The sequence below is a fragment of the Esox lucius genome, chromosome 20 (assembly GCF_011004845.1).
Source record: "Esox lucius isolate fEsoLuc1 chromosome 20, fEsoLuc1.pri, whole genome shotgun sequence".
Taxonomy (NCBI): domain Eukaryota; kingdom Metazoa; phylum Chordata; class Actinopteri; order Esociformes; family Esocidae; genus Esox; species Esox lucius.
The window spans coordinates 28,811,483-28,833,640 of NC_047588.1; the positions used below are offsets into that span (position 1 = coordinate 28,811,483).

A 22,158-nucleotide genomic window follows, 5' to 3' on the forward strand; every position below is an offset into this window, starting at 1 on the left:
AGGCAGCAAGTCAACAGTTTATTTTGTTTATTAGAGTGACCAGCTTTTGTGGGGAAAAATGCATAAAAATATAGGGAGCTTTACTTTTTTCTTTTTACTGTGACCAGAAATCCAGTCCACCTTTATTTATTTTTTAAATACTTCACCACTGGGCAACATGATGTCATAATCACACCATCATCAACAGAGTGATACAGAGACAGATGAAAAGACAGGCATACATTCAGCCACTGACGACATGTTCACAATGAGTCACCAGTTATTCTGTACATCACAGCAATCAGTGGGGATAAAAACCTGAACACATTATGGGTCCTTGAAGAGCAGGTCAGAGAATGACTGGCCTAATATCTGCCACAGTCTCACTCTCAGTTCAAACTAATGCCTTGTTCTATTTGGCTCCCGAACCCCTAACTTTATGGTCTCCACTCAAAGGTCAGGCGGTAGGGGAGAAGGGAAGGGGGACATCAATGGAAGGAGCCCCACCAGCTGGGCCTCCTCAGAATAGCTACAGTGTGACACAAGACATTGTATCTAGTCCCTTAAAACTCCTGTGGTCTTCACTTGTTCCTCTTGTAGATTTTCTTAGCAAAGTTGAGGAAGACAGCGTGAGAAAGGTTTTGGGCGTGACAAACGATGAGTTTCTGTAAACGCTGGTAGCTTTCATCTTCGTATTGTTGGTATAGGGTGGGTATCTGAAGGGTGTTGTACAATGTTTTCACCTTCTCCACGCAAGCATCGTCATGGTGACCATAACATGACTAAAAATGGAAAACATCATGATTATATTACTTTATCAATAGATATAATGTATTTGGTATATTCTTACATTAATACAATAACATTTAAAATACATTTATGAATACATTCACTGTCTCAATACTTTTTTCATCAATCCATACATGTATGACCTCTCACCTCCAGCTCTGCCCTTTGTTCTGGGGTCATGACCCCTAGAGCAGTAACCACCAGCCAGCTGCACTTGTTGTCCTGGATGTCTGTCCCAATCTTCCCTGTCACTGCCGGGTCGCCATAGCAATCCAGATAGTCATCCTGGGAACAGAGAAACATTGTTGTAAAGACATTGTGTGTGTGTGTGTGTATGTGTGTGTGTGTGTGTGTGTGTGTGTGTGTGTGTGTGTGAGACCCAGGCATAGAATATCAGTGATGTCACCTGTATCTGGAAGAACTCTCCCATCTCCAGTAAGATGTGTTTGGCATTGTTGTGCTCCTCCTCACTGTTAATGCCTGCCTGTGAAATTGTCAGGAAATGATGTTACATTCTTAATCATTTCTTTAGGTTACAGCGTCTGCACCTTGTACGATGGGATTGAAGAACAAAATGTACTCACCATGTACATGGCTGCTGCCACAGGTAGATAGAACGAATAAAAGGCTGTCTTGTACTTCACTATGGCCTTATATCTGACACAAAGACACATCAAGACGAAGGAAGATGATTCAGTAAAATTTAAATCATTTGAAACCCCTCCTTCCATACCCAGATATCTATTAACACCCATTGAATCCTTCTGTCCGTCAACATCCATGCTACTTGCATGCATCTCAAAATCAACATACAACCCATTCATGTCTTTCTCCCCATCTCACTCTTACCTCTCCAGGGTGAAGCGGTTGAGGTCTACCTGGCCGGGTGGAGCGGTCATCAGGTCAAGAGCCTGACCCAGCTCTGTCTGGAAGGATGTCTGACACACACAGGGGTACAGTGCTCAGCCACAGCGTAGGAGTCTGCTTGTGGGGTGTGTGTGTGTGTATGTGTGTGTGAGTGTGTACCTCAGTGAAGAGCTCCAGTAGGTTTATGTAGTATGGCTGTTCCCGGCAGTGTCTGCGCAGTAGTCTGTAGATGGCTCCCTCCAGGAGGAACGCATCATTGATGGCATCCATACCCACCTCCTCCTGAGAAACAGCACCAGCGTTACTGACTGACCATAATTAAACGCTTCCACGTCCACAGGAGTGCTCATGACAGGGGTCACGACATGTAAGTGGATGTTTGTTTTGAGTCTACCATTTGACTGACCACACCAACGGTTTTAGATTAGACCACAGTGTAGGGGAATTGTCACCTTCTTGTACCAGCAGGGCTGACCTCTTCGAGTCACTGAAGCATCCATGATGTCATCAGCTACCAGGAAGAACGCCTGGAGCTAAGAGAGGGAAAGGCAGTGTAAGCCAGGGTTACTCACCAAACTGTAGACATAGTCGCACCTCAGCCTAGTGCTAATGGATGCATTAACTGTGCGACTGTCTGTCTCACACTTAGAGAATGACAGAGGCTTCTAGATGGATGAAAACAGTTTTTGGATGAACTATACCAATGACTGTCTGTTGTGAAACTCACTTGGCAATAAAACTCTCTGATTCTGATTGGTTTTAACCCTTCTGAAGTCGTCACATGATCCTATCCAGCTCATTAGGACTTGTGATCCAATGATTGTTTTGCTCACTGGCAAACTTTCTTAAACTTGAGACGTCTTATTCTACAAGGTTCTATCTGACATTTTGGTTAACCAAGGTTTGACCCAGGTTAGAATCCTACCCCCGGTGTCCAGCACCATCCGTGTTTGGGGGGTTTGTAATACAATTTGTTGTCTTGCCTCGTCTCGTTCTAGTGACGCATTGTGGCGTCTTGGGCACCTCTGCGTTCATTAAAAGTACAAGGCCAGAGAGTGTATTCAGGTCTAAACTCTGTGGTTGAGGGAGCAGAGTAACATGAACCAGAATGGCATTGGATGTGCTTCGAAAGACATCTTGGCACTGACTGTCCTGAGTCCTCTGGGAGTTACGGCAATGAAGCAGGGACAAAATTACAAATTGGATATTATAAACATTGGGAGTAAACGAAAAAAAAAGTCTGGCCTAAGGTGGTCGAAGCCACCGCCGTTTGATGCACATATGTTCCCATAGCATGAGTAAAATACTGGCTTACTGTGATTCCATCTCTCCTGTATCTTTCCAACATTTTATAAAAACCAGAAAAGGAACCAGGCAAGCCTAGCTCAGCCGGCCCGCGATTAGAAGTGATGATTGTTGTTGCCCTCACTGGATTCGAACCTGGGTCCCCCACATGAGAGGCTATGTCTTTTTGAGTGTCGGTATAGAGTCTCGACATTAGATCCTTTTATCACACATTCACATCATGCCAAGTTTGAATATTTTGCTAGATAGACACCATTAGGCATTGTGTTAAACTGACTTACGTTTCTTATGAAGTTTACTTCCACCACAATTGTCATCTATGAAATGTATGGCTTTTGCCACTAGCCGTTTTAACACCCAGTAATACGCTTACTAGTATCTTACTACTTACATAAGAATCAAGCAATTGATAGCGAGACTGAAAATGAACTTTACACTACCAAAGCTATTTCATTTCATGGCACAACATTTGTTTTTCTTTCATTCATGAATGACAAAATAACTATCAATATAGGTGACAATAACTGACTTTTTCATAATGTGAAAAGACAAGAGAATGTTGTAGCCAGCAAAGTTTTTGTCTATCCTGAATAAATCCTAATGCATAATTCAAAAATCCACCAGAAATAGTCACAATATAACAGTAAACAGTTTTATTTTAGGCTTCCCATAACGTAGCTACTGAAGGTTGTAGCCAGCAACGTTTTTGTCTATCCTGAACAAATCCTAATGCATAATTAGGACTGTGACAAGATTTGAATGTTGCACCTCTTGTTTGGTAGTCCACGTCTCTAACCACTACGCTATTTAACAAGGGGTAGTCAGTCAGTCACTCAGTCAATCACTCAGTAAGAGACAGACTGGCTCCCCTTACACGGTCCGGCAAAAAAATTGGTTATTTTACTTTAAGGTGAAAATCGTATTAAGTTATAAAACAAGAATTCACCCCATAAAACAGTTTTGATCCATCTTTTGCTTGTAACGTAAGAAATACTCTTCTGCCCATGTACTCCAACACCATAATAAGAAAAATACATTGAAAAGTATACTAAGAATATTTCATATGATCTTACGAGCTCAATGCACCAGCCAACTATCAGGGCCCGTTGTACATCATCCTGGGTAAGCTTGGTGGGAGGGACAAGCTCCCTCAACGAGCCAATCACAGACAGACCTCTGTTCCTCTTTCCACCAGGAGCATTATAGAGCAACACCTAAAAGGAGGGAGACAGAAATAACCGTAAATGTATTGAATTAAGCCCTAACCCACCCTATAAACTTGTAGATCTGTTGAGGATTTTTATTTTTTTGTACTTGACACTTCATTGTGGTATTGCAATCCCTACACATCCAAACATTACCTCTCTCAGTCTTTTGAGAGCGTCTGCCAGGACAGGGTCCGTAAGATCTTTCTCTGTGATTTCTTTCACCAGTTCCTGAAACTGTGCATCAAACAGTTCGGGGTCTGATTGCACTGCCCCCGAGTGGTGCGTTCCGTCGTTGCAACTGTTGTCACCCTGAGTGGACAGAAGAGAATACATTGCAGAATGTGGGGGAAAGGTGAGATGGGGAAGCAAGCGACAATTTTACATTTATTTTGAAAGCTTCACTTGATCTAATTTGTGCTCATTATTCCGTAACAAAAATGCTTACAGAAACAAGGTTCTGTGTCGAGGACCGCAACCATACCAATTCACTGAATCCGAAAGCTCAATACATAAATAGACAAGGTTAATGTCTTTATAGGAATTTAAATGGCAACTAAATGACAGCTAGTTAGAAACATCCCAGAGCTGCCAGTAGCGGAGTATACCCCAAAATATACTTTTGGTAATCCTTTAAAGATCTCTGCCTGGGATTCTAAGAGTCACCGTCACTCCTGTATATTGTCTGTTGCATGAACTTTCTCTTCAGTAGCGTGACGAATATACAGGGAGCCAACAATCTCCTTTTTCTTACTGGAAATAACCCCCCAAAAACTGTCTAATAATAGTGTGACCCATTAACATTAATAAACACATAAATAAGCTACAGTACTTAGCTTGCTGGAATACAACAACGGTTTGCTAGATACCTTTCAGTTTCAACTCGTCTCGGAAGCCAGCCCTTCGCTAGATCACATTTCAAAGCATATACTAAATATCAAACTGCTAAATAAAGTACAATATCTGCAGTAATTCTCACCATGATTATATCTTCTGGCTTGTAGTCAGTGACTGCTGGCAAATCTTCCTCCACAGTGTTTATTTTCCTGTCAAAGTGGGGAGCGCGACATCGCACGATCCTCAGGGTTTTGGGGTATTGTAGGTTTTGATTACTTAGACGTTCATTCCTGTGAATAGCTTCTGAACTACATACCACGAAAGCCTTTGCGTGTGGTACCAGGGGTGTGGGCAACCAAGGCTTCATATGACATCAACCATTTTGATTCGATAACACTATCGAACCAGGATGTTGGTTCGAGCTGCCCAGCCAATTGAAATCCAATACAGGCGGAGTTTAGATGGGGGGACCTGTCTGATGTTTAGTTTTGTAAAAACATCCCACAAAATCTTTCAACGCGAACATAACCTTCGTTCCCTGTGAGAGTAGTGCCACCCTTAAGGAAAGACGCATTGCGCATGCGAAACAGGGATAAAAAAAAAAATACACCACGTTACGATAAATATTGATGGGAAATCCATCTTTTACTTACTTAGATCTTTTCGAGTCGTTCTGTAAAAATAACATATATTTGAAGTTGAAACCCACAATCCAATTGAATCAATCAAGTCTTCATGTCTTAAATGGGCCACATATAAGATTCTTACTGTAGTACGCCCTAATAGAAAAAATGACCAGAAATCATTACATTTTTTAAGTGAACATTTCCAATATTATTTTGTATGTTTTGAGTGCTATAGATATTTCCTTTTTTTAAATGTCTCACCTGTCCTCATACTTGCTTTAGACGCTGGCAGTTTTATCCCCCCACCCTAAACCACCTTGGAATAATACTATTCTTGTCTTGTTCCATAAGAGAAGTGGTGGAGGAAACAAGTCGTGTTATTGTTTAACTTCAGTCTTGTAAACACTAGAGGCAGGATTCTACAGTGCCATTTAAGATGATGATTTGTATATGTGTGCTCTGAAAGGATAAGTCTATCATATTATTCATTAATCAATACACATCAATACATGAGATTAATTATCACATCTTGTGTCCAATTATCAGTCCTTAACTGGCACTTCTCTTTTAGACTGATCCCTACTGAACAACTTTTGTGCTGTAGGAAAGCTGGATGAATATGGAATCAAATCAGTCTCAATGTTCTTGCACACGCAGATGCCACTTTGAGGGGAACAAAACACTTGAGCAGACCAGTCGAGTGGGCCAGTCAAGGGAACCGAGAAGCAGTCACACGAGTGTGGTAACATTGCGAGACCACAGACAGTATTGTGTCTGCACTTTCTCAGAATTTACTAAATGTATAAATGGTCTGCACAAAGGAAGGCCTAGTGGCCAGAATCACTGTAATGACGTTAAGGAGGAGGCTCCAGTACAAGTGATTAGGCCAGTCAGGGGCAAGACCCTCTGGTCTCTCTGGGGGCTGTGGGTACAGGATGTCTCTGGAGAGGAGCCCTACAACTAGGCTGAGAAACCCATTGAGATGAGCCGCACACAGTGACCAGACAGTCAGCGCCAACCGCACCTGAAGAAACCAGTGGAGGTGGTGTGAAGGTTTTCAGCCTTGCGATTTCCTCCATCAGTAAGTGAACGGCGAGACAGATGACGCCAAAAAACCCAGAAACAGGTGTGAACACATGTGGAACACGGAATGAAGCTCACAACAGACTACAAACAACAATCCCCGGGGAAATGTGACTCAAAGGGACCCAAATGGACATCAGACAAGATCTGCTGTTCACAGAAGTGCATATGATGAGCAGAAAATCTGTGAGTGCATTTGATATCACAGCGCGATGTGGCTGTAAATTGGCAAGTGACCAACCAAAAGGATTGTTTTATCAAAATCTATTAATTATTTAAAATGTGTAGAATGATTCTAGGCTGACAGGCCTACATTAAACAATATGGAGTATAACAACATAAAATTTGTTTCTCCAGAAGATTTTAACTGAATTTATAAGAACAGTTCATGTTTGAATGTTTAGCCTAGCTACACATTTCACACGAGTACTTTCATGTTGTGGATAATTTATTCAAATATCTTGAAATACTTGACTCGCATTAAAATTTCTTGTATTAGAACATGTATCTATCATATATCTAAAGAAAACAATATAAGACATTTACAGAAACAAATGTGGTGTGCTTGCCAGCTTGTTTATGTTAAAAAATACTTTTAAGTTAGGATGACCAAACCATGTGAAACAAGCTTCAACTTTTTAGAGCTAATGCAGATAATGCAAAATATGTTATTTAATATGGTCATAGTCATTAATGTTTATGGATTTTAGTTGAGATAGCCTATACACATGAATCACAGTTAGTTTGGTCACTCCAGCTCAAATGGGTCAAAAATACAATTTTAGGAATAATTAAAACTATGCAAATTATGCTAATTAATAATCTAAATAATTTACATTTCTACATTTTGTTATAGATGGTATTATAGCTTGTTTGGCTATAAACCTCTGTATTCCTGTGGCCCTGATTTAAACCCATGTTAACTTACGCAAACTTTAAACGATTATAATTACAAAAGTAAACATTGTATCAGCAATCTGAATGGAAGCAACTGAATAAAGGTCAGTCTGAACAAATCAATGTTGGTTTGGAGTTGATCACTTAAATGTGTTGGAGATTTGACTAAAATGTTTGTCAAGCCTATGGTACATTTTTTGCATTGAAATGGAAGCAACTTAAGTTGGGCCAGTTGGAACATATCAACTTTGGTATAGAGTTGAACACTGGAAAGTGTAGGAGGAGATACATCCAGGATTTTAGATTGGTCTATGGTACCCTTTTCCCATGGAAATGCACTGAGACATTTAAATATTGTTACAGTTTAAAAAGAAGAAATAAAATCAAACACATTTTCTCAAGTAACCTGAGTTGGGGCAGTCTAGAATTTTTGGTTTTGTCCCCATTCAACTCTATGGTACCTTTATTTCCCTTTTAAATGCATTAGAAGCTATATGCTCTACAGCAAGTGAAAGAAATCAAATAATAAGACTATGAAAGAAATGTCTAGTCGTGCTTTGCCAAGCACACTTAATAAGATTATGAGACAAATCTAAAGTCGTGCACCTAAAGACTATGTGAGATATCTAAAGTCATGCTTTGCCTTTGGCAAACACACCTAATAATGTTCATTTAGTTAGGCTCTATCATGTCAAGCCATACAATTATACAATGTGCAAGATAGGAGGTAGAATTTATAGCTCAATTTAACATAGCTCAGTGCTTCCGTTTTTTTTTTTGTGTATGTGGGTGTGGGTGTGTGCATATGGGTATCTCTGTGTTATGTTTAAATCAGTTTCACATACATCATTTTGTGTATATTCAAAAAGGTAATTCACAGATATGGGCCCCATATCACTATTGAGTGTCCATCTCTTGGCCGACTTGGTTGAGGTTAGCCAGCTTTTTAGTCCATTCCCTAGACTGTATTATCGCTAAGACAAATGCAGCGTTTATAACGTCCTGTATGAGAATATAATTTTGGCGGTCCCATAGGTCATATATTATATCCCACCTGCTCATGCTTGAACTACCCTCCTGAATATCTCATCCCTAACATCAATACAAACACATCTGTTCATTTATTGCAAGGATCTTGTTAGTGCTTTCAGAATCACACTGAGGTGCAAAGTATCATACATAATTGTTTAACCCAAACCATACACATCACAGAGTTAATCAGCCCTGATAGATTTTGTAACAAATGTTTTGCGAATATTCAACTTGAACATCAAAAGGCCTTATGTTAGCCCCAAACTTTCCAAGATCACGGCATACTGGTTAGAATGTAAATGAGAAAGTTATTAACATTGAAGCTTTAGCGCTAGCATGGATGACAGAGCTCTGTGTATCTATGGCTCTGGGTTCAACAGCACAACATTCCAACAGGACAGAGCTACTAGTTTTAGGTGCAAGAGAGAGAGAAAATGAAGAAGCATCGCCAAAACATGCAGTTAGTTTTTCTGTAGGATTTGATAAACAGAGAGGTAAGTTGTAGTATTTGAACAAGGCTACAGTTTCATTTGGATAATGTTTTGGGGGTTAGGGCCAAACATGCACGCAAAGAAATCAAATTGCTATGTCCAAGGTCATCTTAGATAGAGGAAATGCTTATTAAAGGCTGTGTTTCGTAATATGATAACTTCCGTCTCGTGCCCACCAGTTGCTTCAAAATGTTTGCATTCTGGTAGAAGTCCATTCAATTGGAGGCCATCCACACCACGGCCACCCATCTGATGGTAGTACGTGCGTTGTCGCATGCTTTAGATATTTAAAACATTTGCGTTGCTTTGCTGTACCTTAAACGGGAGTAGGTAAACCACAAAATAAGTTTCCAATGTGCACCATGATTCTTTTAGTTGCAATGGGGCACATAGATGACCAGCCACGCCAAATGTAATGACATACCTTTTGTTATACCAGTATAATTAAATGTTTGTTCTGAGTTTGGGGTAGATGGTGGGTCAGTTTTTAAGTTTGGAGTAGATGGTGGCTCAGTTTTGAGTCTGTGCAGATGTGGTTATAGATTTCAGTTTGGGGTATATGGTGGGTGAGTTTTGAATTTTGGGTAGATGGTGAATCAGTTTTGAGTGTGGGCAGATGGGGTTGTAGATTTGAGTTTGGGGTAGATGGTGGGTGAGTTTTGAGTTTAGGGTATATGGTGGCTCAGTTTTGAGTTTGGGTAGATGGTGGCTCAGTTTTGAGTTTGGGGTAGATGGTGGGTCACTTTTGAGTTTGGGAAGATGGTTGTTATAGATTTGAGTTTGGGGTATATGGTGGCTCAGTTTTGAGTTTGGGGTAGATGGTGGGTGAGTTTTGAGTTTGGGGTATATGGTGGCTCAGTTTTGAGTTTGGGTAGATGGTGGCTCAGTTTTGAGTTTGGGGTAGATGGTGGGTCACTTTTGAGTTTGGGAAGATGGTTGTTATAGATTTGAGTTTGGGGTATATGGTGGCTCAGTTTTGAGTTTGGGTAGATGGTGGCTCAGTTTTGATTTTGGGGTAGATGGTGGGTCACTTTTGAGTTTGGGAAGATGGTTGTTATAGATTTGAGTTTGGGGTAGATGGTGGCTCAGTTTTGAGTTTGGGTAGATGGTGGTTATAGATTTGAGATGGTGGGTCAGGTTTGAGTTTGGGGTAGATGGTGGGTCAGTTTGAGTTTGGGGTAGATGGTGGGTCAGTTTGAGTTTGGGGTAGATGGTGGGTCAGTTTGAGTTTGGGGTAGATGGTGGGTCAGTTTGAGTTTGGGGTAGATGGTGGGTCAGTTTGAGTTTGGGGTAGATGGTGGGTCAGTTTGAGTTCCTCGGAAGGCAGTAAGGAGATGAATGTGTTGAGAATTACATGCTGATTCAGCTCAGAAAAATGAACCATGAAAACAATCGGGAGATTATAAAACATTCAGCAACACTAGCAGGCTACTAAGTTTCACTATCAGTGGGCACATTTCACTAAATGTGTGTCATGTTTCCCTGTACATTTTACTGAGTGGCTGCAGATCCGACTTTTCCCTGACCTTTCTACAGGTTAAGACTGAAGCTTCTTCGCATGTAAATTCTAATTGCAATGTGGGCTTGTTTAATAAAATGTGGTCAAAGCTCAATAAATGTCTATAAGATTCACATAATAGTATTTTACATAACAGAATATAATAGCATCATATTACGTTTACTGTGAGACAAAAACACCACAGCATTTTCTTCTGATGCGAGAACCTCAACAGCATGTGGTAGTGCTGAGTTTCTGCTTCACAGTAGAGCTGTGGCATTCTGGCCAGGAGGTCAGACCAGGGGGTCCTGCAGAGTGCAACACAAACTGTCTCATTGCCGCATGGCATTTTTGGGGGGATGTATTGGAAAGGGCTGCTTCGTCTCTGCTGCAGTAGGTCAGGCACCTGCAAGCTCGATCTTGTTGCTGTCCTCCACTGTATTGTGCTGACAAATTCTTTCTCGCTGAGCAAGCAGTGTGATAAGAAGCTAAATGAATCGGCAAAATGTGCATCAGAGAAGATACGTCTCGATTATTGCCTCTCCTGAGCTATCCGTGGCATTGTAGCCAAGAGACAAATGACAAACTGAACATTGAAAACTGTGTAAAATGTGTCTAACATTTAAAGAAAACTGTACAGCGCCATAATTCAACAGCACGTGCCACTAAATTAAATACATAGGTAGGCTATATACATAGTTTGTCAAACCCATCTGGTTACTGTATATAATTAAAAAACAACACTGTATATCTGCATTACTTTTTTAAAACATAATTTACAGTAAGAAATGTGAAGGGACGGAGTACACCTTTTTTTTTGATTAAGTGAAGGTAAGGGAACAAATGTGCGTGATGTGATATGCACTTGCTCAGAAGCTTTGTGATCTCAACTCTGGAGAAAAAATGGTCAGCTAAAAGTCGGATCCAGAGGGTGACCCTACATTTACAGTGTCATCAGGAAAAAAAGCTGAATCATTTTACAAGTGGAAGTTAAAAAGATCAGCTCAATGAAAGGGAGTGTCACTCCGGTTAAATAGCAGGACTCGATCAAAATACATTTCAGGGTTGAAAAAGAGTGAGCAGCACAATCTAACATGTGTGTGTGTGTGTGTAGTAGAATGGGCATATATGGTTCATGTGAGAGTGATGTTCACAGCTCCAGAGAAAGGTTTCCCTAGACACCAGACCCACTTACCCACACTCCCAGCATCCTGATCTGAACCATTCGGGTGAGACCAGATCACTCAGTGCCTAATGGAAAGGTTGAATACAGGAGGAGGTTAAAGTTCAGGAAAGGAAAGCACCACTGTTTAAGGCCAGGCGCAGGTGCCAAGGAGGGCTCTAAGGAAAGCAGGAAGGCTGTTCAAAGTGTTGAAACAAGGCCGCATTATAGGTCCAGAAATCCTCTCTGTCCCCAGCCCGGCAGGATACGTTAACAGCCCTGTCTAGCTCCTTCTACCGCCCTCAAAGTCTCTCCTCCCTGCATATCTCTGTTACGCCGCCTCTTCTCCATTCTCTACTCTTTCCCCCTCCCTTCCCCCCCCCCCCCCCCCCTCACAGTGCGGACTCTGTGTACAGTGCCCCTGATGACCCGTGCGGGGGGTTGGCCGTCAGTATCCGCCTTAGAGACGCAGAGGAGGAGGAGCTTAAGTCGCCGCAGCTGCGCAGGTGGATGCCCTCCATCACAGGGGGCCTGTTGCTGTGACGGCGGTTGTGGTGGCTGTCGCTATGAGAGTGATGGTGTCCGCGGTGAGGAGGGTTTGACGGGTGAGGTCCTCGGCTTGATCCCCAGGAGTTCCACAACACCTGGAGACAAACAGCAGACCGCCTCGTGAGTGTGTGTGTGTGTGTATATCAGTGTGTGAGAGAGAGTGTATGAATGTTGTTTACCTGCTCTAAGGGCAGATGGCCGACTCCATTGCCCTCTGTCCCGCCTCTCCTTTTCTGACCCTGTCCCACGTTCCCAGCATGCTCTGTGGCGGACGGCAGGTTCCGTTTGGAGCGCTGCAGGAAGCGAGCCACCAAGACCCTCGTAACCTGAATGGACGAACAGGAGAGAGGAGCTCAAATAACTTCTATCTCAGAAAGTTTCTACAGCCAATATCTACAGCCAATATCTGCAACCAATATCTGCAACCAATATCTACAACCAATATCTACAGCCAATATCTACAGCCAATATCTACAGCCAATATCTGTAACCATTATCTACAACCAATATCTGCAACCAATATCTACAGCCAATATCTGCAACCAATATCTGCAACCAATATCTACAGCCAATATCTACAGCCAATATCTGTAACCATTATCTACAACCAATATCTGCAACCAATATCTACAGCCAATATCTGCAACCAATATCTACAGCCAATATCTACAACCAATATCTACAACCAATATCTGCAACCGATATCTACAACCAATACCTACAACCAATATCGGCAACAAATATCTGCAACCAATGTCAGCAACCAATACCTACAACCAATATCTACAACCAATATCTACAACCAATACCTACACAGATGAAAGAAAAATGAATGTTTATGCCCCATGAAATAGCTTTGGCTGTGTTAAGTTCAAGTAGTAAGTTAGATACTAGTAAGCCTATTACAGCCTAATAACCCGTTAAAACTGCCAGTGGCAAAAGCCATACATTTCATAGATGCTATTTGTGGTGGAGGTAAACTTAATTAGAAACGTTAGTCAGTTTAACACAATGATTAATGGTGTCTAGCGAAATATTCTAACTTGGCGTGATGTTAATGCGTGACAAAAGGATATAATGTCGAGATGCTATATCGATACAAAGCAGACATACAGTACTGTGGTGTAGTGGTTATCTTTAACAGCCACTCATGTGGGAGACCTGTGTTTGAATCCAATTAGGGCAACATCATTTATCCCTTTGCGGGGCGGCTGAACTAGGCTTGCCTGGTTCTTTTGTGGTTTTGCCTATTTCAGCCTTTACACACCTTGAGGTCCCCAAGAGAGCGGTGGCAGTCTTTGGGCAGGTGCCGGGGTGAGTTGGGGGGGCCTTTGGATAGGGGCAATGTGCCCCCCATGGCGGCTTCCTTTACACTGCCTTTCCTGGGGAGGGCTGAGGACACCACCAGAGAAGAACGGGGCAGCAGGCACGTCTCAGAGGACGGACCTGGCAGACAGACAGTAAGACATACAGAATCTATAATCTGAGGTGACCAACCCAAGGATGGACAATCCTTCCCTCTCCTACTGCTAACCTTTGACCTCATACCTGTGTCTGTGGAGGTCTGAGAGCCTTCCACGCTCACCCCTTTACTACCCACTGACCCGCCACTGAAGTCACCTAGAGCAGAGAGGGAGGGAGTGACAGGAGTAGGGACGATGTATCAAATGCAAACTATCATCAGTTTTTCTGCGTAGTGTGAGTTGTAAATCAATAAGGGTGTTTGTGTGTGCTAGTCTTTTATCGTGTACATGTGAGTAGACATTCATGTGTCAGCAAACATACATGTGTATCTGTGAACCCACCTGTGTCAGTGGAAGAGCTGAGGCCCGGTTCGCTGTGTGACCTCACCAGAGGCAGAAGTGAATCACTACCCCGCCGCTCCCCCTCCGCACCTCGGCGACGCAGGGGGAGCGGCACCCAGTTACCCTGCTGATTGACAGCTGAGAAACTGGGAGGATTTGCAGTGTTGGAGGCGGAGCCACGTCGTAAAGGGGTGCTGGGTCGGACTTGTATCTCTGGGATAGAGTTCTGGTTAGAGGTGGCGCCCCCTAGCAGCTCCAACTGGGAACAACTACTCGCCAACATGGCCTGGCGCCTCAACACTGGAGACCTGCAGAGAGAGGGGTAAGAATGGGGTTATGGGGGAAATAAAGTCATGAATAAAGTGCCAAGCCCCACAAGGAAAAGGGATATCTTTGCTCTAGGGGTTTGATTGATGATTAAAGTTACAATTAGGTTTATAGTTATAATGAGGGAGTTAGTGTGGGCAGCTCAGTTGGTAGAGTGTGGTGTTTACAACACCAGGGTTGTGGGTTTGATTCCCACAGGGGTCAGTTTGTACAGTTTGTATTATGTAAAATTATATTTTTAATAGGAATCAAGAAGTGTGTGTGTGTGTCTTTACCTGTATGCAGCGGTATCAGTACTTGGTGTGTGTGTGTTTTTACCTGTATCAGTACTTGTTGTGTGTGTGTCTTTACCTGTATGTAACTGTATCAGTACTTGGTGTGTGTGTCTTTACCTGTATGTAACTGTATCAGTACTTGGTGTGTGTGTGTCTTTACCTGTATGTAACTGTATCAGTACTTGGTGTGTGTGTCTTTACCTGTATGTAACTGTATCAGTACTTGGTGTGTGTGTGTTTTTACCTGTATATAACTGTATCAGTACTTGGTGTGTGTGTCTTTACCTGTATGTAACTGTATCAGTACTTGGTGTGTGTGTGTTTTTACCTGTATGTAACTGTATCAGTACTTGTTGGGTGTGTGTTTTTACCTGTATGTAACTGTATCAGTACTTGGTGTTTGTGTGTCTTTACCTGTATGTAACTGTATCAGTACTTGGTGTGTGTGTGTTTTTACCTGTATGTAACTGTATCAGTACTTGTTGGGTGTGTGTTTTTACCTGTATGTAACTGTATCAGTACTTGGTGTGTGTGTGTGTCTTTACCTGTATGTAACTGTATCAGTACTTGGTGTGTGTGTGTTTTTACCTGTATGTAACTGTATCAGTACTTGGTGTGTGTGTGTGTTTTACCTGTATGTAACTGTATCAGTACTTGGTGTGTGTGTCTTTACCTGTGTGTAACTGTATCAGTACTTGGTGTGTGTGTTTTTACCTGTATGTAACTGTATCAGTACTTGGTGTGTGTGTGTTTTTACCTGTATCAGTACTTGGTGTGTGTATCTTTACCTGTATATAGCGGTGTCAGTAGTTGGGGAGGAGCAGGAGTTGGACCTTTCTCCCCTGTAGCATGGCCTGGCCATTGGACCCACAAGGGGGCTCCCTGGGGCCTGGGGCGGGGGGCCACGGAAGCTCACATACTCCCCCCCTTCTCCAGCGTCTCCCCCCTCCCCACCCCCGGTGCTTTCTCTCTCGCCCCTGGCCCTCACCCCCAGCCCCACCAGGCAGGAGTCCTCTGAGGGGGAGGAGTCATCTGGAATGTCAACAATCTCCGACATCAACAGAGAGCCACTGTCCATGGAGACTGGAGCGCAGGAGAGATGGAGGGAGGGTGGGGGCCGGATTCACTAATATGTATTAGGCTGCATTTCTCAAATGGCAGTGTTGCCAAAACAGTCACTAAGTGTTGAACCCCAGAATCAGAGTCACCAGGCCCTTAACAGAAACTCTTAAAGACATTTGCTGAAGTGGACTGACACGTGTCTCTCACCCTCTCCGCTGAAACCAGTGAACGTGGCCCTCTCTCCAGGCTGCTCGTTCCCGTGGCCGTCAAACACTGTGGCCTGGAGAGACCAGCACAGGACGTATCTCTTTAACACAAATATCAGTACACACCCACACACCCACACACACACACTACACACACATGCAGTCAAGCATGCACAAACTCACACACAAACACAAACCAGGAAATACATGCAAGTTGAGTCTGACCTGGCTGGCAGCTCTCTGTCCCATAACTAATTCATAAGGAGGGGGACAGTCAGTAGGGTAGAGTGGGACGGGACTCTCCATTGAGCCATTATAGGTGATACTGAAAGCATAAACACACACACACACAGAAATAATTAATCAAGTGATTTTGTTAGCCATTTACAATTGCTAGAATATTTGTGAGTGTTGTCTCAGAGCTACTGCACACAGCACCTAAAGCCTAACCAGGCAAAACAACCACTTTCAGGGAGTGACCATTTCGTTTTATGGGAGTGACATAGGTGGCTAGGTAAAGAATGTGTCAGAAACAGAAAACTGCGGGGTGTGGCATCCAGTCTGGCCCGAGTCAGACATTTGGTATTACAAAAGCAAAGCTAACCTGCTGGTAGCCTAGAAAAACAAAATGTTTAGTGTAGCTAGCATAACTAGCTAGCTACCATACAATCATTTTAAAGAAGACTTGTTTTGCCCTGAGTCATCTTCCGAAGCACAACATAACATAATGGTTGGTGCACTGGACACATGGGGGTGTCACTCCCTGGTGGGTTAGCTGTGTCACAAGTGGGGAAGGTGTTATGGGAGTCGATTGGTTGGTAGACTATCCTGATTAAGCTAAGCTAATTGTCTCTTTGTCTAATAGGTTTTGTATTGATTAAAACCATTTGATAGACTGTTCTGACAGACCTTCATTTGGGAATGTGGCTAGTGTTTCTATGTCCGCGTTTAACTATCCTGGTAGAAACCAAAATTAACAGCATAAATATTAAAACATAAAACATTTGACCTCATGGGAACAGTTTTCTGTCACAATAAAGAAAATGTCCAATGTTGATTGAGGGGTAAGGGTTTAGATTAAAACACACAATTGATCATTTAAAGTTAGAATTAGGTTTACAGTTAAGGTTACATTTTCAGGGTTAAGGTTAGGCACAGGGGTTAACGGAAAACAAGATTTTAAATTACAATAATCTTGGAATAGCGTCACGTCGCGCACATATAGGCGCTTGGTTTGCGCTCAACCATCTCATTCACACTGGCCACTTACTGCACGCGCCAAGAAATGTACAGCATGAGCCGTGTAGGAGGTGAGTTAGCGATCGAAGCTAAGATGAACGCTCCCTGCAGTGTCCCCATCTTAAAATAGTCAAATGTAGGACAGTAAATGATCTGTGTTTGTCGGTTACCTCTGGGCGTCTGTCTCTGAGCTGCAGGTGTATTCGGGAGGGTAGTAGGGTGGCGGAGGAATCGGGGGGACAAACTCTTCAAAGTCCATGATATTGGTCAGGAAGGCATCCTGAGGAGTCGTGCATTCAGGGTTGACGGAGCGAGAACGATGGGGCGCAAGCTAGATAGCAAGAGATGGAGGGGGAGTCATACAATCACGCGTCAAGATGTTTTCCATATGTGTACAAGTGTGCGTGCATGCTAGTGTGTGAGCACGCATGTCTCTGTGTGTGTGTGGGTGCGTGCATGCATGCATGCGTGTGTGTGTGTGTGTGTCTGTGTACTCACCAGGTGCACCAAGTCCAAGGAGAAGATGTGGATACTGCAGGTGACAGTGGACAGAGTACAGATGATGGTGGAGAGAATACTCAGACCACAGGCACTGAACAGCAGGTCCTGGAGCAGAACACAGGACCCCTCACACTCAACTAGTCTGGAAAGTCATTTCATTATACTGCAGCTTGCATGTTGCCTCGTTGCATTATGCTCTGCTTAGTGTGAGTCTAGGGGCATGGTTGTGGAAATCATAAAACCCAGACCATATCATCTCAGAAAACATTGAAGCCCCGCCCACTGAACTGCCATGTGAAGGTGCATTCCGGTCAGTTGATCAGTTATCTGAACTCACATTCCAGCTGAAAAGTCTCACCTTTCAGACAAATCACTGGTTTAGAGGACAACACGTGTGACATCAGAGCCTATTAAAACAAAACAACAACGCTCCCCCGCCCCAAACGACCTGACCTCATTTTGATTGGGATTTGTGGTGATGTCTGAGACAAAGATCACTTTTTTAAAAGGTGTGATTTTTGGTGTAGTTAAGAAACTTCAATATCATGTGATTGGAGTGCACCTTTAACACACGTTTTCATGAAAGCACACAGACACACACACACACACATACCTTGAGCTGATGTCTGACTGAGTGACAGTCTGCGTTTAGGTAAAGCACCAGGGTCTCCTCCTCATTTATAGAACAGGAGTGTGTCGGAGCACAGCACACACACAACCCGTTCTCTACCTGCAAAACATAACACACACAGAGTATTGACACACGCACGCACACACACACACACACACACACACACACACGCCTCCAACGAACACACTGAAACTGTGTACCTGGCAGGTCAGCAGGGATTTGACCATCTGTGCATTCTGACAGGACAGCATGGATCCAGCAAGACTGAGGATAACACAAACAGCAGACAGCAGCATGAAGAGGGACACCTGGAGGGAAACACAGACAGGAGACGTGGAGAGAGACAAACACCATGTCTATCCAAAATACCTACACTTGTTATTTGAAAATGAATGAACTGACCAACTTGAATGTAACCAGATACTGAATAGAGACATGAAGTTAGCACAAGACCTTATAAAGAATAAATGAATCATTAAGGAAACGTTTGATGCCAACGTACAGAATCAGTGACTATAGCCTGTCATTATGAAAGAGAGCCATTAGCCCTGTAAACCTCTGATTTGTTGATCATTTGTTTCCTTTGCCCTGTAAGAATGTCATGTTAGTTGTTTATCTTTGTTTTTATATTTTTATATACTGTATTATTATTGCTGACTCAATATGTTTGCTTTGGAAATAGTGGTAGCCATTCATTCATGCTAATGAGGCACCTATTGAATAGACATGAGAAACATGAAGAGAGACATGAGAGAGAGAGACAAAGAAATGTAGACATGGACAGAGACTAGCGGGACATGAGAAAGGGAGAAAGACAGAGATATAGACAAGGATGAAGACAAGTGAGACATGAGTAACAAAGATATAGACATGGATGAAGACGAGCAAGACATGAGAGAGAGACAAAACGATATAGACATGGATGAAGACGAGCAAGACATGAGAGAGAGACAAAACGATATAGACATGGATGAAGACGAGCAAGACATGAGAGAGAGACAAAACAATATAGACATGGATGAAGACGAGCAAGACATGAGACATGGATTGAGATGAAAGAGAAATTAAAGAATGACATGAGAGACATGGAGATAGTACTGTGTTAGTTATTCATACATATAAAAGTTAAAACACACACAAAATATATTCCCATTTAAAAAAGAATCCCTAACCCCTAACTTTAACCCTGAACTAACCACTAAGCATAACTGCAAGGCCAAATTGTAACGTTTACCCTAAACCTCATTGGACCGGCAAACTGTCTGTATTAGGTGAAATATTATTTATTATTATTTGTTTTACTTTTTTGTGTGTCTGTCCCTACAATAATAGTTACACCTGTAATTACAAACACACACACACACACACCTAAGTTACATAAACAGTCAGACATGCACTACTCACCACCAGAGTTAGTGGTCTTCTCCATGAGATAAGTCCAACTATCCCCGATGCCACAACCTGGAAACATACACTTCACTTTGAGAACATGCTTTTTAACGGTCTAAAAAGGCTCCTACTTCAAATAAACATTTACTGAAGAAATGCTTTCATTCAATATAATCACTCAAATGAGTTGAATGTGATAACAGGAAACCAGTGAAAACGTGATCACATGAGAAGTGCTCCAAAAGTGCATGTTATCACATTATTTCACATGAAATGTGATGTGAAATGAAATGGTTTTTTTCCTCGTCTCAAATCATATGCTTCTTCTGTACGGGTCATTTCCTCGAGATACACTGAAAATGAGAGACTTAAACAGCCATTGGTCTTTTCAGGGATGAGTTTCACATAACAAATTTAAACCAAAAAATCAAACTACGACTATTAGCTGCATTGCCGACTAATGGATCTACTGCAGGTTTATCTTAAGGCTAAAGGTGATCTGGATGTCAGGAAAGTCACCCCTGACCAACGCAGATGAAGAACAGGAAGCCATCTTAGACTATTAGAGATGTATCAATGCCGGGTTACTCACAAAGAAGCCGGCCCAAAAGGGACAAGACTGCCGGACTCGGGCTGAAGATGTGAAGGCCATGCTGGTGAAGGAGAAAGCCAGGACCATGGCCCCCAGGCCCAGGTGGCAGAGACCCAGGTACAGCAGCAGCTTTGCCCCACCCTGCGAACGGCCAGACATTCCCCGACGGCTATCTGACCAGCCTCGCGACCCAGAGGCCGACATCACACTGCTGGAGTCTGAGGGTGATGGCATAGTCGTTGTATGGAGAGGGTTGTATTTGTGTGTTGTGTGTGTGTGTGTGTGTGTAATAGAGAGTGAGAACAAAATAATTTGTTGCTTTGTAAAAATATCCCTCCTTGTCCCTTTGGCCCTGACAACCAAAGCCCTTTCACAATCCAAAAGATTTGATTCTGGCTGGAGTACCAAAGTGCACTGGCCAAAAAACTCCTTCGCATCTGAAAACACCAATAGCACATATAAAAGAAACTTAAATATGTAATGTACTGTTGACCACTCTGAAACTTCAGATTAGTGGAAATAATACCTAGGCCTAAGTTGGCTATTGATAAGAAGAATGCATTTAAGACAAACAGGTCTCTTGCTCTGTTCCTTTCCCTCCATCTCTCTCATATCTACTCCCCTTCGAATGGCCCGTAGTATTGCGGTAACGGTAGCCCCGAGCAGGCCGCAGTCCTGTAGAATCTCCCTTCAAGGGTCTGATCCCCCGTTTCTTCGGACCGCAGCATAAATGGGAAACAACATTAATCTGGTACCGAGTGATTCGGGATCTTGTCAAGGTAACGAGGACAGACCATTTAAACGAAGAACGAGTTGCCCTGTCCTCACGGAGGTCCGACCACCGAACCTGTCCGAAGAATGGGATATAGCTCTTTATTAGACACAAGACGGTCTTCTGAAAAACGTTTGCGTTAAGGAATTTGTCTTCTTTAATCCTTAGGAAGTGAACGCAAATAAATGAATGTCCATCTTTTTTGAACCGCCGTTGGTTTGTGTTGTTCTTATTCGCTATTGCTCCATCTTTTTCCACCGTATGAGTTTGCGGATGGACCACTCAGAATCCCCACTCTCCTCTCCTCCCTGCAGCAGTCACGCGGGCCTCCGTTCTGCTCGTGTGTGTGCGTGTTTACCCAGGACTTTTACCTCGGTGACTGCATCGGACTCTACGTCACACACACCTCCAGAAGCATTACATATGTGGCTCCCATCCCGGACTCGCGAGAACCGTAGCAGTTTCACCAAAGATTTAATCGTTTCCACCTTAAAATACCTTATGATCATTCTTCTCTTTCACATTAATCCTTTCTCCCTGCACTGTATTCTTAGAAGCAAGAAAGAAATGTGTTTGTAAACCGACACCTGTCGTGATACTATGATGACAAGGCACGCAAGAATACGCGCGAGGAGAATGCGGCAGAACCCGCGGTCATGATGCTGATGCTGCGTGGGAGGGGCAGTTGCCTGGGTTACTGCAGTTGGCCAATCAGCTAGGACATTAACGCACTGCGCGGCCTCCTGGAGGAGTGTAGTTTCAGGACAAGCATTTGTAGTTCATTGAATTAAACGTCTCACAATATAGCACCTGAGGTGTATTCGGGAAAGATGGATCTGTAATCTAACCTAGCAAACTCTTTCAAACCAGAACATGATCAATGTGTTTTCAGCACCAGAAAGAGTGCAATAAGTGTATCCTCATCAGAAACCATAGCCTGAAATACTACCTGCTACCTACTAGGATAAGTGGATCTAATCTTGTCCAAGTGAATAATATGAAGAGCTTATCCACCAATCAGATTTTGTTCCGTCACTAT

The 22,158-nt window shown here is 42.9% G+C and overlaps 2 protein-coding genes across 5 annotated transcripts; both read right to left on the reverse strand.

Annotated features, from left to right (window-relative positions):
• Nucleotides 1–5: 5 nt before the first annotated feature.
• fdps (farnesyl diphosphate synthase (farnesyl pyrophosphate synthetase, dimethylallyltranstransferase, geranyltranstransferase)) lies at nt 6–5,364 on the reverse strand. Its single transcript, XM_010894396.5, has 10 exons — nt 5,125–5,364; nt 4,302–4,457; nt 4,014–4,154; nt 2,088–2,168; nt 1,795–1,917; nt 1,618–1,706; nt 1,353–1,425; nt 1,175–1,252; nt 919–1,053; nt 6–761 (listed from the first exon to the last, which is right to left on the reverse strand). Exons 1-10 carry the CDS (start codon nt 5,347–5,349, stop codon nt 561–563), a joined length of 1,302 nt encoding a protein of 433 aa, XP_010892698.2. The 5' UTR covers nt 5,350–5,364; the 3' UTR covers nt 6–560.
• A 4,296-nt stretch (nt 5,365–9,660) lies between these two features.
• On the reverse strand, nt 9,661–21,986 carry fam189b (family with sequence similarity 189 member B). 4 transcript variants are annotated; one of them, XM_029116066.2, is made up of 15 exons: nt 20,874–21,986; nt 20,348–20,565; nt 19,771–19,827; nt 18,567–18,674; nt 18,349–18,465; nt 17,733–17,840; nt 17,405–17,565; nt 16,221–16,320; nt 15,997–16,069; nt 15,516–15,810; nt 14,126–14,433; nt 13,869–13,940; nt 13,588–13,766; nt 12,500–12,646; nt 9,661–12,415 (listed from the first exon to the last, which is right to left on the reverse strand). In XM_029116066.2, exons 2-15 carry the CDS (start codon nt 20,549–20,551, stop codon nt 12,164–12,166), a joined length of 2,181 nt encoding a protein of 726 aa, XP_028971899.2. In that variant the 5' UTR covers nt 20,552–20,565; nt 20,874–21,986; the 3' UTR covers nt 9,661–12,163. The 4 variants fall into 4 exon arrangements, with proteins under 4 accessions (XP_028971899.2, XP_034145039.1, XP_028971898.2 ...); XM_034289148.1 differs by lacking the exon at nt 20,874–21,986 and adding an exon at nt 19,007–19,079 and having other exon boundaries at nt 20,348–20,380; XM_029116065.2 differs by having other exon boundaries at nt 20,348–21,986.
• Between the last annotated feature and the right edge of the window lie 172 nt (nt 21,987–22,158).